Consider the following 16337-nt stretch of genomic DNA (forward strand, 5'->3'; position numbering starts at 1 on the left):
ATTTTAGATATCTTGAAGCAAAAGTAAAGCATACTTCTCCAACACCTATACTAATAAAGAGGTTTTTTTAAAAAAATGGTATATATATGTTCAGTACAGGTGAAGGGTATAATTTTGAGGTTATACTTTTAAGAACTGATAATGATGTCAAGTACTACAGTGCTTGAATGAGTTTTCTTATGTATTCTTATTTTTATTAATATCATTCCAGTAAAAAAAAAAGAACCAAACCAGAAAAATCTCACTTTATCAAAATGGTAGAATTTAATGAACTTGAAGTATATCCTTCACTTATTCTCTCACAGCTCAGTGCCAAAACCTAATAGAAATGTAGTAGTTTGCAATAGATGACTCTTTAACCCTGCCATTAATATGTCGAGACCTTGGAGTATTTTTGTAGCTGAGGCTATAAATTGGTTCTGAAGTTAGTGTTTTTCAGTAGCCACATTGCCATCTTTTCTGCTTATTCAAAGATCTTCTCATGAGATGCCCGTTGCAGAATAGCTCCCATAGCACAACAAAGGAAAAGGACAAAGTCAGCCTGTTTCCATCCTCTGGCCTATAATGCTAATAACTCACATTAGTACTGTAACAAAATCCTTTGTACTCAAGTTCTCTTTACAATCTCCAGGCCATCTCAACCCATATGTTCTCATTTCCCTGTGCAAAATCCATTTATTCCAACTTTGCATAGAAAATACTACTGATCATTACAGGATTCAAAGACCGGAGCTCTTTTTTGTAAACATATAGTGTATCATTGTCTTTCTCTAGAATATCCTCAGAGTAGAAAATCATAGCATTGCAATTCTATCTGAACAAAAATTTTGTCTTAAAACAAATAATTACACTAAATTGTGCTTTGTTTTAAAATGTAAATTTGTACATTTGCACTTATTCTGTGTTGTTTTTACAACGAAGCAGTTATATTCTCTAGATGAAGTGCTTTTCTAAGATTCCCAAATGCTTTTGGTGCAGATACTGGAAGTCATTTGTAGTATCAGATTATTCCCATGATTGTCTGTTATCTCACAGAGATCTTGCTGTTCCAATATTTGTCCAGAAACATAAATGAAACTAAAATACAGGCTGAAAATGACAAAACCAGAAAGTGAAATGTCAAACAAGCATGCTGGAATTAAGTATGACATTACTGTACAGTATATAGAGGCTATATTGAAGTAGTACACAGTAAGGTGAAAAATTTCTTTGGTCATGTGGGAAATCTTCATATTTCCCATAAAAGTTGCTAGATTTTCACATTCTGTTAAAGTGGACCTGAAGTCAATAGATTTGTAGCCTTCAGCCTTTCAGCATTACTTAGCAATTTTTCAAAATAAAAATGCAATTTGGTTTAAGGCAGAGCATGTATGATACTTCTGTTTCTTTGTTTGATTTTTTTTCATCAAAAAATCCCCTCCTCCTTCCCCCCACTGCCCTCCTTCTTAAAAAAAAAAACCCAACAAAAAAACCCCAGACCTTGAAGTAGTCTGATGTGTTCTACTTGGATAAAGTTGTTTTGCCTTTCAATTCATTTACCAGCTTGCCTGCATTTGAAATCTGGTTTATGGGCATCAGACTAAATCTGTAGTTGCTTAGGTCACTTTTCATATTTTCTTTAAAACATTTTCTAATCTTCAAACTCATGGTAGAAAACCTAGATTTAACGATCTCTTAAGTACTGTTTTGTGGATCTGAGATTTCCTGTGCCATTCTCTCTGCTCTTTTATGGAAATTAGCTACAACCTTCATATTAGGTGTGTTAAGTTCTTGCAATTTCTGCTGTAAATGGGAAAGTTCTGGTTTTGTACCTCTATTCCAATAAGCCAGCCTGTCTATCCCTATTTACTGAAGACTGAGAAAATTAAATTTAAATTTTGAACCACATTGAACATTTTCTTTACAAGGTAGTAGTTTCTCATGCTTTTTAATTTAGTAGGCTAGCAAATGTTTTAATTTGCTTATTACTGTGTTCTAAAGAGCTAGCTCATGACATCAAACAGCCAGGTACAAAGTGTCTAGATACTGAAAATAAATGTTAGCACCCAAAACTGTTGTCAGTTTGATGAGGGGCTTGATTTCCATGTAAGCACCTCAGGTAAGAGCCAGTGCTTGAGAAATTATGAGCGCTTATCAAAAGCAAAGACAGTGTTTGATCCTAAACTGTCTGAAAATGTCTCTTCTCACTTGAAGAATGTTACTTTTTAATAATTTTGGAGGTTTCATGCAGTACAGTATTTTCTTACTATATATGCAGGAATTTTTGTGATAAACTCTGCTAATGTATGTTCATTTGCTTTCTTTTTTCTTTTTTTGTATTAATTATTCTAGTTTGTATGCTGCTGTGTTCTTAGTTATTGATCTGGTTTTCTTTGTCTTCTTTTTTTTTTGTTACAATGCATGTTTTGTTATTACTTCTGCACTTGAAAGTTTTCCCTTATTCATCAAGTAAGGGTTTTTTTCCCATTTGGGCTTGATTATAGCATTAATCTTTGTTGCTTGAGTTCTAAATAGCATAAAATTCTTGAATTCAAATATGCTGTTCCCTTTTCTGCAGCTCTTTGCAGTGTTTAACTTTAGAATAAGCTCATATTAGAACCCTGTGTATTCGATTAGCACTTGTTAAAGGAATTAATTATATGATAATTATGGACAATTATTTGCTGCGATTGTCTTCCTTAGTCAGTTTTCAAATACTACTTTATACTGAACATCTTTTAAGATTTGCTTCAAATGGATTTATCATTTTATTTCATAAATTATATCTTCATTATATCACCCAGTGTTTGCAGGTTCTCATAGCTGGAAATGTCACTTCTTGCATACAAGGTAAACGATAATTAGCAGTTTGATTTACTTTTTTCTTATAATGGTATCAGGAAGCTCTGAACAACACTGTCTTTGGACTGCATAGATCAAAAAGGATAAAATATGCTTTTTGATGAAATTCTTGCAACATTCTCATTACCTGTGCAAAGAGAAGTGTGAAGAACCAGCCATTTTGTTGACACTGTTTTTGTTTTCCTTTAGCTGTAATGGAAGACCTATCTTCTCACTAACACCAGTCTGCACACAATCAATCAAAAGGTTTATGTATTGACTTTTAAATAGGGTGCAGCATATCTTCTATTTGAAGGCTGCAGAGATCTACTGACCCAATTGATCCTGCAGAAGGTCTATTGATATTACTCAAGTATTCGTGTTCAGAATGAGCACTGAGCAACACTGAGCCACAGGAAGGTAATATTGGGCATAGTTTGGCTCTGATGAGCCCTTCATCATCCTCTCTCTGATACTCACACTTGTGAACTAAGCACTTTGGTTATTTCACTGGTGTTAACTTAAATCAAAGAAAAAGCCTAGATTTTATAGCTTTCAGGTAGGTTTTCCATGGTGTAAAGAACAGAAGATCTTTGGTGCATTTCCTTACATTAGCTTTCTTTTACTTTTTGAAAAATAGTTGCAAACTAATTTAGAGCCACCTACATCTGATAAACTCATTAGTTATCTAGCACATCATTATGTGTCTTGCTGATCATGAAGTATTTCAAAGTGCATTTAAATATAAATTATGTATTTTTCTAATTAGCTTTCTCATTTGTTATACCTTACCTGTTTGGATGTTACCTCATCTTTTTCCTCAGCAGACGTTCTGAATTAATAGCTGCTCACATTTGAGCTGTTCTGTTCTACTATTCTCAGCTGTTCTGAGATATTCTCAAAACTTCCTTTTGGGTCAGAATAAAAATCTTCAATAACTATTTATATGAATGTCACAGAGTAAAGGCAGAGAAAGTGACATTATGACTCAAAAAGTTATTAAAAGATTGCAAAAAGTGTCTACATGGCATTTCTGTGTTTATATTTTGGTATGAAACAGTAGTTCTGGTTTTCCTACAAGAAAATTAATGTAATGTAGTTCAAATCTATTTCTGTTTAGAAGTAGTTAGACTGATTTGTATGAGTAGCATCACAGGGGGTACTATGTATGTACCAGAGGCAAAGATAGGTCTTTGTGTCCTCCACAATTCAATGTATTCATCATTTTCTGTGGTTTATAAAAATTTAATGATGCTGCCCCATCAGCTGTTTACTGAACAGGAGTTTTGGACATTTTCTTTATATAGATGACTTTAGGTTTGCAGAATTCATATGTATGTTCATGTAACATGCTCATAAAGGTTCTAGTGCACAGTTCAATACGTATATTGAGGCAGAATACTGAAGCAGTTGCAGAAGTAAACAACAAATATCTTTACAGAGTTGTTTCAGTCACCTTTTGAGCTTTTTAGGTTAGTGGGTTAGTTTTTATTTTTAAACTCTGAGATGTATGGAAAACATCCTGGTGATTTTAGGATAATTTTTCAGTATAACAACAGTACTGCGTTGATGTGCATGTTTTCACTGTATTGAGTCTCTCTGTCATCTTGTCTTGGCAGGAGAATGTTATGAGAATATCAGTTTTGATGCAAAACGAATGTCAGAAACAACTGATACTGGTATTAACAGCCAGACAGCGGATAAATCAAAGGAAGAAACAAAGTCAAAAAGGACTTCTGTTTCCAGGGAAACCTGGATTAGCTTTGAAGACTTCTGTGTTTGTTTCCAGTAAGGAGCAGAGGGTTTGGGGTTTCTTTCATAAAATATATGGTATAACAATGGTAAAATGCGAAATGTGACTATATAACAACTGTGTCATCTCAACAGATCATCTTTATATAACTATCCCACCTTTCAGGGTAGTCCCAAGGCTACTCTTCAGACCAGACTTACTGTTCCTTTGGCCATGAGTCTGTAGGTACAGTCACACGCTGTCACAGCAGAGAACACAACCAGCAGCTTCATAAAGCACGTGTCAGACTGAAATGTGGGTGGAGAATGGTAGGTCATGGAGCGTGCACCCATTAGGATGTTCACATACCAGACCCGTCAGCCACTGAACAGACACAGTCTGCATCTGAACAACACAATTCTAAGGGAAAAAAATGTAGTTAAAAATCTTCTGTTGCCATCAGCATAGCTCAGCATGGTCAACTACCTATTTTCTTTAGCTCCCTTTTCTATACAATTCCAAGGCATTTATACCTCTGCAAACATAAAAAGGGCTAGTGTAATTATAGCACAATATCTTTAGCTTCTGTCTTTCAGATTTAAGAAGCCTGGCACAATCTATATTCTTTAGAGAATCTGACGTTGCTGAGGGAAGTAATTTTATCAGAGAATTCATCCAGGGATTTTTTTTATTGCATTTGAATTTGTAACTGAGATGTATTTGTGAAGCTTTTACTTTCATAAATGAGTGTTTTCTTGAGCAGATATTAAACTCTGCTCCCTCTCTGAGGGTGAATGTATAACTTTCGTATCAGCAGCACTGCAGGAGCTTTAGGAATAAAAGTCCATAGATCACTTTAAACCTTGTTAAGGTTTGCCCAACTAATTTTAGGGAGCCCCAGGTCCAGGAATATAGGGCCTTCGGAAAAAAGCATCACAAACAAAGTAATTTTCTTTCCTTTTAAAATCTTGCTCATGTGTCATACAGCGAAAATGTAAAATACGAACTTTTAAACTTGTTAGCAAAACACTAAAGTACTGTTGACCTTTTGCAGCCCACTGTAATATTAATTAATGTATAGAGCATTTGTCAGTTTCTTATACCTGTTCCAAAATGGGTGAGAGTTTACTTATTTTCACAGTGAACTGATAAAGTAGCTGTTAGCAAAGCATCTTGATTGACCTTTGAAGAATTTATTACTCAGAAGAAATTAGGTGCCTAAGGTTTTCATTTTGTACTTTCTTTAGCTCCCTTTTCTATACGATTCCAAAGCATTTATACCTCTGCAAACATAAAAAGGGCTAGTGTAATTATAGCACAATATCTTTAGCTTCTGTCTTTCAGATTTAAGAAGCCTGGCACAATCTATATTCTTTAGAGAATCTGACGTTGCTGAGGGAAGTAATTTTATCAGAGAATTCATCCAGGGATTTTTTTTATTGCATTTGAATTTGTAACTGAGATGTATTTGTGAAGCTTTTACTTTCATAAATGAGTGTTTTCTTGAGCAGATATTAAACTCTGCTCCCTCTCTGAGGGTGAATGTATAACTTTCGTATCAGCAGCACTGCAGGACCTTTAGGAATAAAAGTCCATAGATCACTTTAAACCTTGTTGAGGTTTGCTTGACTAATTTTAGGGAGCCCCAGATCCAGGAATATAGGGCCTTCGGAAAAAAGCATCACAAACAAAGTAATTTTCTTTCCTTTTAAAGTCTTGCTCATGTGTCATACAGCGAAAATGTAAAATACGAACTTTTTAACTCGTTAGCCAAACACTAAAGTACTGTTGACCTTTTGCAGCCCACTGTAATATTAATTAATGTATAGAGCATTTGTCAATTTCTTATTCCTGTTCTGAAATGGGGGAGAATTTACTTATTTTCACAATGAACTGATAAAGTAGCTGTTAGCAAAGCATTTTGATTGACCTTTGAAGAATTCATTACTCAGAAGAAATTAGGTGCCAAAGGTTTTCATTTTACCAGTCAGTTCTGTTGAAAGCATTTCCTTGTCTGACATGCCTGTATCTCAGATGCAGTGAAAAAAAGATGACCGTTCAGAGTTCGTATCAACTTTGAAAAATGAGAAAAATTTTAGTCATTATAGGAATTGATATGCCAGTAATGTGAAGTTTCTGAATAATCAAAACATTTATTTTACGTAAAACATTGGACTTCGCATCTGATTCCATCCTCAAAGCTGAAGGCATTAATGTTGCCCTTGGTTAAATAATTTCTTATTCCTGTTCTGAAATGGGTGAGAGTTTACTTATTTTCACAATGAACTGATAAAGTAGCTGTTAGCAAAGCATTTTGATTGACCTTTGAAGAATTCATTACTCAGAAGAAATTAGGTGCCAAAGGTTTTCATTTTACCAGTCAGTTCTGTTGAAAGCATTTCCTTGTCTGACATGCCTGTATCTCAGATGCAGTGAAAAAAAGATGACCGTTCAGAGTTCGTATCAACTTTGAAAAATGAGAAAAATTTTAGTCATTATAGGAATTGATATGCCAGTAATGTGAAGTTTCTGAATAATCAAAACATTTATTTTACGTAAAACATTGGACTTCGCATCTGATTCCATCCTCAAAGCTGAAGGCATTAATGTTGCCCTTGGTTAAATCAAGGTCAGAAAAAGTTGTTGTCAGTAGCTAAGTAGCTTTCTAAAGGTGTGCAAACACAACAGAATTGAAAAAACCACATTAATAAACTATACCAACTAGTTCTTCCTTCCAGTGGTACTTTATAGATAATTTTATTGCAATGATTTTCAGGTAGGCATGGAAGTTTTAGAGTACTATTAGCTTATTTCCATTTATAGATTCAAATTGGACAAATTAGTGATCTGATCTCCAATAGAAAATTGTAGAAGTGCAGTAAAGATACAAATTAATGTCAGCTGCTTTCTCTGGAGATGAACTGTATTCGCCTTTTATGAAACAAAAAATGTTGAACCACTTTTGGGAAATAGTGGCAAGTCTGATTTATGAAAGTAAAATTAGTACCTTATGCTATGAAATAGACATTTACCTGAAATGTATAACTTATACATTTTTTTTTTTCCTGCACGTATTTTTATTTTATTTTATTCCTAGGAACCTGTATGTTTTCCACAAGCCACATACATATGCTTATAACTATCAGAAGACAGATTTTAAGGTATATGCTTGTATTGAGTTTTTATGTGCCTTTATTTATCTTTGTCAAAGTCCTACATAACTAGATAATAAATATATCCGAAATGATATTGATAGGTCACATAGGACTGCTATCACTGAAAAAAATAACAATGCATTAAGATTACTGTAGTAAATACAAAGATAATGTTTGCTAGCAAATATCCAGAAGTATTTCACTGTGCTTAAGACAAGAAAAAAAACACTATTGCAAAATAATAGTAAGTAAAAAAAAGTACGTAAATCATGAATTTTGAGAGTATATATTACGGTGGATCAGTTCTCCATCCTCTCTTTATATTGATTTAAATCCATTTTATAACAATTTAGAGACACAGCATTAAATTTAATGATGATTCAGCTGCAGAATCTGCCCTTCACTTCTCCTTCATTTTCACTTGTCACCTAAAACCCAGATGAGGAGTCTGTGTAGTGTAGCCCTCCATTTTCCCTTTACTACATCCCTTAGCAACTTGCAAGATTCTCTTCCAAAGACTGAAAATACCCCTTAGTTACAGTGAAATTAGTGTTTCTTTAAACCTGCCATTAGTTCATATTATGAGAAGGTTATTCAACATGCTTGAATATCCTGTTCCAGCTCTAGTTTTATACTGTAACTGAAGTGTAATTGTAGAGTACTGAAATGTAAACTCTGGGCATACACTTCATGTAAAATCTTGTACTGAGAAGGTTAACTACATGGGTTATGCTTCATAATCGTAGTATACCTGCAATTTCACTCTTCCCTGTATTTGTAATCACATCACAAGAAATTTTCCCAATCATGGTATGATATACTTTCACAAGCCATAATCAGAATCAAGACTATGTAAGTCTGTAGCTATCGTGCCAAAAAACTAACCCTTTGCTGTAAAACCATTCTATTTTTTTGATGTTGATAGAGATGAGGTATTTACACTATTAGGTAAATTCTGGATCTGACTTATAAAAGAACACTTTTGTATTATGCTATGAAGAGAATGGTGGTGGTATGTCAGGATCAAGTACAAAAAATGAATTGATGTAGAATGTAGGAAGGAGTGTATTAAAACAGTTCTGAAATGAAGACGCTCATTCACCTTCAGTTTTTGAAGAATTTCAAGGAACAGTAGAATCAGTCTAGGCCACACTTGGAGCACTGTGTTCAGTTTTTGTCCCCACTATACAGAAAAGAAGTGGAGAGGCTGGAGGGGGTGTAGAGAAGGGACGCAAAGATGATCAAAGGACTGGGTAGCCTGCCATGTGAGGAAAGGTTGAGAGAATTGTGTATGTTCAGCCTTGAGATAAGAAGGTTGAAGGGAGACCTTATATCCATGTTCCAGTATTTAAAGGGTGGCTACAAAGAAGATGGAGACTCCCTTTTTACAAGGAGTCACATGAGGGATAACGGGTGCAAGTTACTCCTGGGGAGATTCCAATTGGACACAAGAGGAATTTTTTTCAGAGTGAGAAAAATAGGCCATTGGAATAATCTCCCCAGGGAAGTGGTGGATTCCCCAACACTGGACACTTTTAAAATTCATCTTGACAGGGTGCTGAGCCATCTTGTCTAGACTCCGCTTTTGCCAAGAAAGGTTGGACTAAGTGATCCTTGAGGTCCCTTCCAACCTGGTATTCTATGATTCTGTAGTTTCTAATATTGGCATAGGAATTATATATTAAAGTTGGGAGTGAGAAATGCTTCCTCCATATATTCCATATATTTTTGTAGGAAAAAAAAAACCACAAACAAAATGAGGCAGAATAAGTCATGTGTTAGAAATTAAGAGAGTGCTTATTTCTCTCAAGCTTACTGTAATTAATTAGAATCAGAAAATTGCAGCAAAAACCAAAATTTTTAGTCTTCCATTGAATTTTGTTTGGCAAGTAGAACTACTAAATTTGAGGTACGTATGAAGAATATCATATAGAAGTAGATATAGTCTCAATCAAGAAACTTTCCTGTTTCCTTTTACCTGTTAACTGAATATTATGGCTTATGCATGCAGCACGAGGCTGTGGGCTTAAATGTCATGTCTGAAATTTGGAAAAAATAGTGAGAGTTAAAGGAGAGTTACTTATATCCCATACCATATCTAGGGTCACAGTATCTGAAATCTTAGTCATACTAGACCAGGTAGACAGCATTCAATGAAAATGAAAGATGAACAAAAATGAATTTTTCCATGCAGTTTACTGATGACCGAGTCTTCTATTATTTACTTGTGGACAGTCTGATGCCCATTGAAATCCTGGTTGGTTTTTCTGCAGTGGTATGCTGGGATGATGCTGGAGGTAAGGCCAACATAGAAAAGTGCATGTTACTATTATGTTTTCCCATTCTTGAATGCGTCTGTGGGGTTGTGTTTGTCTGTGATGTATTTTGATGGAGTTTGAGAGTTTAGCATTAAATAGTCAAATTGATTCCAGTAAGTACAGTAATATTCAAGCAATACTTTCTTATTATTTCATATTGATGTTGAAAGTTTTCTTCAAAGGATCCCTCCCTTTACTGTTCATTGTGATTTGATGCAAGCTTTTAATCAGTATACTTCTGGTGTGGATTTCCTTGTGTTTCTTAGTTTCCTTTTCTACAAATTCCATTCTTGCAAGCTACTTTATGCCTTAGCTGATCAAAATACAGTAAAATCAGCAATATGACCAAAGTTTATTTTTTAAGTGATTTATAAACTGGTGTACAGTATGCTCTTAATTATACTTACATCTGGCTTATTTCAAGATCCAACAACTTGGATGATTTAAATAAAAATCACTTGCATTTTATGAAAATCATAGAATGGCATTCAGAAAAGCTAATGCATATTATGACAGTCGGCTTAAGTTAATCAGACATTTAAATGTCGGTTATGGACATTTAGTGTATCTAGAGTAGATAGAACGAAAAGAAACTATAAAAAAACCAAACTGACTATCCTGTTAAAATAATTAAACTATAATAGAAATATAAGTTTTGTATGGCTATATTATGACAGTTGGCTTAAGTTAATCAGACATTTAAATGTTGGTTATGGACAAACTTCTAGTGTATCTAGAGTAGATAGAATGAAAAGAAACTATAAAAAAACCAAACTGACTATCCTGTTAAAATAATTAAACTATAACAGAAATGTAAGTTTTGTATGGCTGTTTGCTTCCTATGTATGTGGACATAATTGATTTTTATGGAGTTTTAGAGCAGCCTTAAATGATGTGGAAGATGTCTGATTTACACATTCTCCTGACACATTGTTTTAACCATTATTTTCTAGTAAATAGTACAAATAAGCCATGCATTTTAAATGACTGGCTCTTTTCTCTGAGTTATCAAAGATTAAATAAAGACTTCAGTGACTGCAATGTAGCTACAGATTCTGTGTAACTGTATTTGTCTTAATTTTACTGATATTTACCCCCACAATTGTGTGGGTTTTTTGTTTGTTTTCTTTCTTAATCCAGGTAATAAACGAGAGTGTTCTAGTATTTCAAAGGGCGTGCTGATGGTTGAACATTTCTCTTGGAAATCTGTGACTCCTGGAGAACTTGTGTTAAAGGTGCAGACATCTGCAACCAAAGCTACTCTGCTAAGACTTCCTGCTGGGTATGTAAGAAGCTTCATTTCTGTCCCAACATTTTAGTCTTAAGGCTTGAGATGACCTTTTACTTTACACAGTAACTAAGAGTTGATTTCCTAAAGCATAAGTTTTTGGAATATCAAACTGGTTGATAGCTAGGATTTGGTAAGACTGCAATATTGCTATAAATTTAAAATAATGACCAAAATCTTTATGAAGGTTTTGAATTCTTTACTGTTATTTAAGAGCTTTTAGCGAGAAAAATCATACTGACTTAGTAAAAAATTAACTAGAATAGAAATTCCTACTTAAAAGTGTTTCTAACTGGAATGATTTTGAGATGTTTCCTTGACTACGAACAAAAATTAAAGAATTTGTGTTTTTAGTGGAACTGTAAAAGCATGATAATGCCATGGGAGGTTTCATAGCTTCTCTTGAAGCAGGATATATGAAATATGACAGGAGAAATTCTGAAGTTATCCATGAAGCCTTGCATATCTTACTTCACAGTGCTTAATGTGATTTATTTTTCTTTGCATGTAACTCTAGATATTGTGTGGAACATTAACTGGTTGTTTAAATAAAGAAATAGATAAAAGGGAAGAACCTTTGATATTTGCTAGTTTCTGAAAATGCTCGCAGTGAAACAAGGAAGATGACATCTTCATATCTTGCCGTAAGCATAAGGTTGCTGACTAATTCATTGAGGCCTTCTACTATTCCAAAAATAGAGGATCACCAGTTTAATCTCAAAGAGATGTGACAAAATGTATTTTTAAAAAATCAAGTAAGGTTCCAAATAAACAGGCATAGGAAGAAAATACTAGCACCTTGATATCAAATCAAAGATCTTTAACAATGTTCTCTATTTGGTTTGATTCAGACTTAAAATTGAATAGTTATTATTGTCAAACCCATTTTTTATAGGTTAATTCTGCTGCTACATGTATTTTCTTAGTGTAGTTTCCGAAAGTTGCATCTCTGTGTCGTATAGGGAAGCCAAAAGCATTTATCTTTTTGCACCTGCAAATTTCAAAGCTACCAGAGATACAGGCAGCTCAAATTGATAAGCTTCTCACCTTTGATTCTTTCTACTCCAGATAGCGCCAGCAGGCTTTCAGGAAGATTTATTTTATAGCAGGTGTGAGACACAAATGGACTTATTGACTGCTTTCCCATTTCATTCCAAACGAGAAATGACTTGCAAAGCCAACAAGGCTCTTTCTTCCCTCTGTCTGTTGGTGACCAGGGGGCATTCCAAATTTCACTCACAAGATGGCAATTAAAAAAAGTGTGACCATGTGTGTAGGGGTAACTTTCTTACTCTCACTGTGCTGGATCCCTGGTTAACACTTTGAAGCTGTGGCCTGGGTGAACTTCTCCAGCCAAATGCCGTTTTGACAATGATATAAGACCATGAGGCTTCACCATTTGGTATCAGCAAGCTCAAGTATTTCAGTGGGACTGCAGGACATTGTTGACTGGAGAGAAGAGCATGGATCCCCTGTGTTGTATAAATATAATTATGAATGGTTTCTTTTGTGATTGAAATTTGTTATAGGATATGATCAGGCAAACGAGAATGAGCTGAGTGTAGCCCAGTAGGATGTTATTTGCCATCTTAGGAGGTTATGATTGAGTGGTTTGGCCCACAGTTGCTCCATAAAATTGTCACTCTGTAGTGTTCACCTAGCCTGACACAGTTATGCCTTAATTTTTTCCTGGTTTTGTCAATATGAACATGGAAATTGTGATCTAACTAATGCACGGACAGAACACTTTTTCTCTAAGCTTTCTAGAGCAGATATATTTTTAAGTGTAGCTAACTATAATCCTGACTGAAAAAAACTAAGCTGTTTGATCCATCTGAAATAGTCAAACTACATATTTTACTAAAGAAAATAAAATTAAAATCAAAACAAATTAAATAAAACAGTAGTGAGTTCTCTGATTTCACCTACTGCATATTGTTAGAAGTTCTTGAGAAGCAAGGAATTAGAAATGTGGATTTGAAGATCCAGAAGATATAGGGAAGGATTTCATTTTATCAAATGTATGAAAGGAGAAGCTTAAGAATTACTGGATTTTAACACAAAAAGCACCTTTAATTTTTTTTTTTTCTTGAATATAGGCGACACATACTGCTCTTCACAGTAAGTGGTCCCATAGGGCACCATATTCATCTGTGTAGCATGGTGCCATGTGTCTTTGGAGATGAGGATACTGTGATGCCAGGTCTTGAAAAGGTAGGCATAACCAGAACTATTCAACCATTGTGATAACAGTGTTTCTGACTATTATGTGGTTTTAAAGTGAAGTGCTGTTGGATCTTCATTTAGAGTTACTATATTTAATGATATAATATTAATTTCAATATGAAATGGATGAGTGCATAAAAGAAATGTGTTTTACAGCACAGCAGGCACTGAGATGGTTATTACAACAATTGTCTTGTATAAAAATGTAAGTAAGCATTGGGCAGTATTGTGCTTTACCTAGAACAGCAGCATAAAGTGGAATGTTAAAAATACTCTTGTTGAAATGCATGTGTCAGAGGCAGAATATAAGCTCTCCTTTATATAAGCATGTGATAAAAGTGATAAGATACATGCACAGATGTTAATTAATATTCAAAAATACCCACCTAGTAAAATAAACTGTCACATCAGTAAAGTTTGTTTTTTCCCATGAGATCCCATATTACTCACTGGATCCCAGAGCAGCTTTTATATCTAAAATGAACAACTGATTCAAACAACTTTTCACAGTTGAGATAACAGGCCCAGGGGAGTAATTACTGCAGCTTTTGTTCTTCATTGCCTACAATCCAGGCAGATATCACTGTCATCTGTATTTTCAGGATTTCTTTGGCAAGGGGTAGCTCTAAATATTTGTCATGAGCAACAAGGGGAGGGAGTTATAGCTTCTGGAGCACAGTTGGGCAAAAATATTTTGAAAGGTGAGTGCAACAGGAAATTTATATAGCAGTGTAGATCCAGGATCCTAATAATAGGACATTAAAGCAGCTTCTGCAATTTTATTACATTCATCGTAGCAAAGAAGTTTAAATATAAGAAGTTGGACCATTAAAATGTCTTGTGACTGTACTATCCCCTTGTCTTCAGGTTGTGGGTAAAAAGCTATTCCTCATCAAGAAAATATAGCAGGATTATATCCTGGGGTCTACTTTGCACTTCTTTTTGAAGACAGCAATTTCTCTGCAGAGTGTAATTTGCAGGAAGGTGTCCACATTCTTGCACAGAAATCCTAATGAAGATTAATGATGCTTTAGGCAGCATGTATTTGGACGTTGTTTTCAGCAGGGTACAACTACTTATCTGTCCTTTTAAAATAGAATAGATGCTGAGCATTTCAGCTAACAAGAGTCTTGCTATCACTGTAGAAGAAAATCTCTAGATGCATATTATTTTTGATTAAATGTCTTAGGACTAAGGGCACAGGAAAAATAAAATCTTTATCAGATATATGTTATGGTTCCTGTTTATTTTATTTTAAGAGCTAAAATCAGTGAAAATTTGATATGCTTTTGAATGTCAGAGACCTAATTGATTTTACAGTTTATAAAATTAATAACAGTTGCTTGACTTAAGAAGAGTTTTGCACTTCATCAGAGAAAAAATGCTCATATGCTGTCACAGCCTAGAAAGAAAACAAAAAAAAAATCTTAAAGCAATCTTTTTACCAATGGTTGCTTTTTATTCTCTTTCTTCAGGAGAGTTTCCGGTTTATAGAACAGGCTACAGCTATCCTGAATGCTGTTGGAAATGTGATAAATAATTTCAGCAATAAAGCTGAATTTTCTAAAGCCTTGAAGAAGTTGGAACTAACTCATTGTCCTCCTGGCCTCCACAGTACTGGAATGGCTGAAGAACACTTCAAGGTGAACAAACAATTTTAATGAACATATATCTAAAGGCTACTGAAGCTGGATAACAGCTTAACATTGTCATTATCCTCTTCAAACCAATGGATATGCTTTTAAAAATGACAATCTGAGTGCTCCAAATGTGGCATTCGTTATTAAGCATAAGCCCAAATGACATAGCTTGCAACTGTGTGCAATAATTATCTTCTTTTAATGTGAAAAAAATTCAATATGCAGAGAGTAGCACATTCTAAATTTGAGTCTCTAATTTGTCAGTTTAGTTTTGCATACTTTGAGTTGGAAACCATCAGCTTTTTAAATTTTATTTAAAAGATGTTACCTGAACTGCAGAAAAGCAAGAATGGTTCCTTTCTGTGCCTAACGTTGATGGTACAGGAAAACATTATTACAGCTGAAGTTACTGGAGACAGTAATTAATTTTTTTCATTCACAGTATTTCTGGGTTTTTCTGTTTTTTGAAACTGCAACATTTTTATTCAACTTCTCTGCTCTGTGTGTGTGTGAAAAATTAAAAGGTTTTTAGATATGTCATGAAAATGTTACACTTTTCTGTAGATGTCTATACTGTATTTTTTCAATATTATAAAAAGATTGAAAAAAAGTTATATAAAAGATATGCTAATTTTTATGTATATGCAAATATTGGTAATACTGCTAAAAATTAAATTTTCTACAGTCAGTACTTTATATATTCCAGATACACTTACTTTCATCAAAGTACTAGAAAGCTCATGCAGCTGAGACTACATATTTTAGAAGACTAAATGGAAGAATACATTGATATTTTTATAATCACTGATATTAAAAAATAGAACATCTAAGCCAGTGTTTTTATTTGTTGGCTTGACACCAAGCTCAAATTCAGCAAAACAACAAAATTAAGAAAGAACAATTCCAAGTGCACAACTCATGAAAGAGGTAATTTTCATGCCAAGTCCAACAGAGAAAATCGGTTTGACCTCTCCAAATTGGAAAATAAAAATTTTTTACATTCAAGAATGAAAATATACAGTTATCTATGTTTAATACAAACAGTGAAAAAATTATTCTGAACAGAAAAATGTAGTAAAGTAGAAGTCTTTCTTCACCAGTCTTAAATATTTCAAAATAAATGAAGTATTTATTAATATTAAAATACGTAACTTAGGA

General features: G+C 34.1%; 1 protein-coding gene across 1 annotated transcript in view; it reads left to right on the top strand.

Moving 5' to 3' along the window:
• Positions 1–16337, top strand: part of ADGB (androglobin) — a 100875-nt gene that overhangs the window by 38348 nt on the left and 46190 nt on the right. Inside the window, exons 15-20 of the mRNA XM_014950504.1 lie at positions 4440–4608; positions 7650–7713; positions 9902–10004; positions 11166–11307; positions 13413–13527; positions 15015–15182. Coding sequence (XP_014805990.1) covers positions 4440–4608; positions 7650–7713; positions 9902–10004; positions 11166–11307; positions 13413–13527; positions 15015–15182 — 761 coding nt within the window. The remainder of the gene's footprint in view (positions 1–4439; positions 4609–7649; positions 7714–9901; positions 10005–11165; positions 11308–13412; positions 13528–15014; positions 15183–16337) is intronic.

This window comes from Calidris pugnax, unplaced genomic scaffold (assembly GCF_001431845.1).
Source record: "Calidris pugnax isolate Ruff unplaced genomic scaffold, ASM143184v1 scaffold24, whole genome shotgun sequence".
Taxonomy (NCBI): domain Eukaryota; kingdom Metazoa; phylum Chordata; class Aves; order Charadriiformes; family Scolopacidae; genus Calidris; species Calidris pugnax.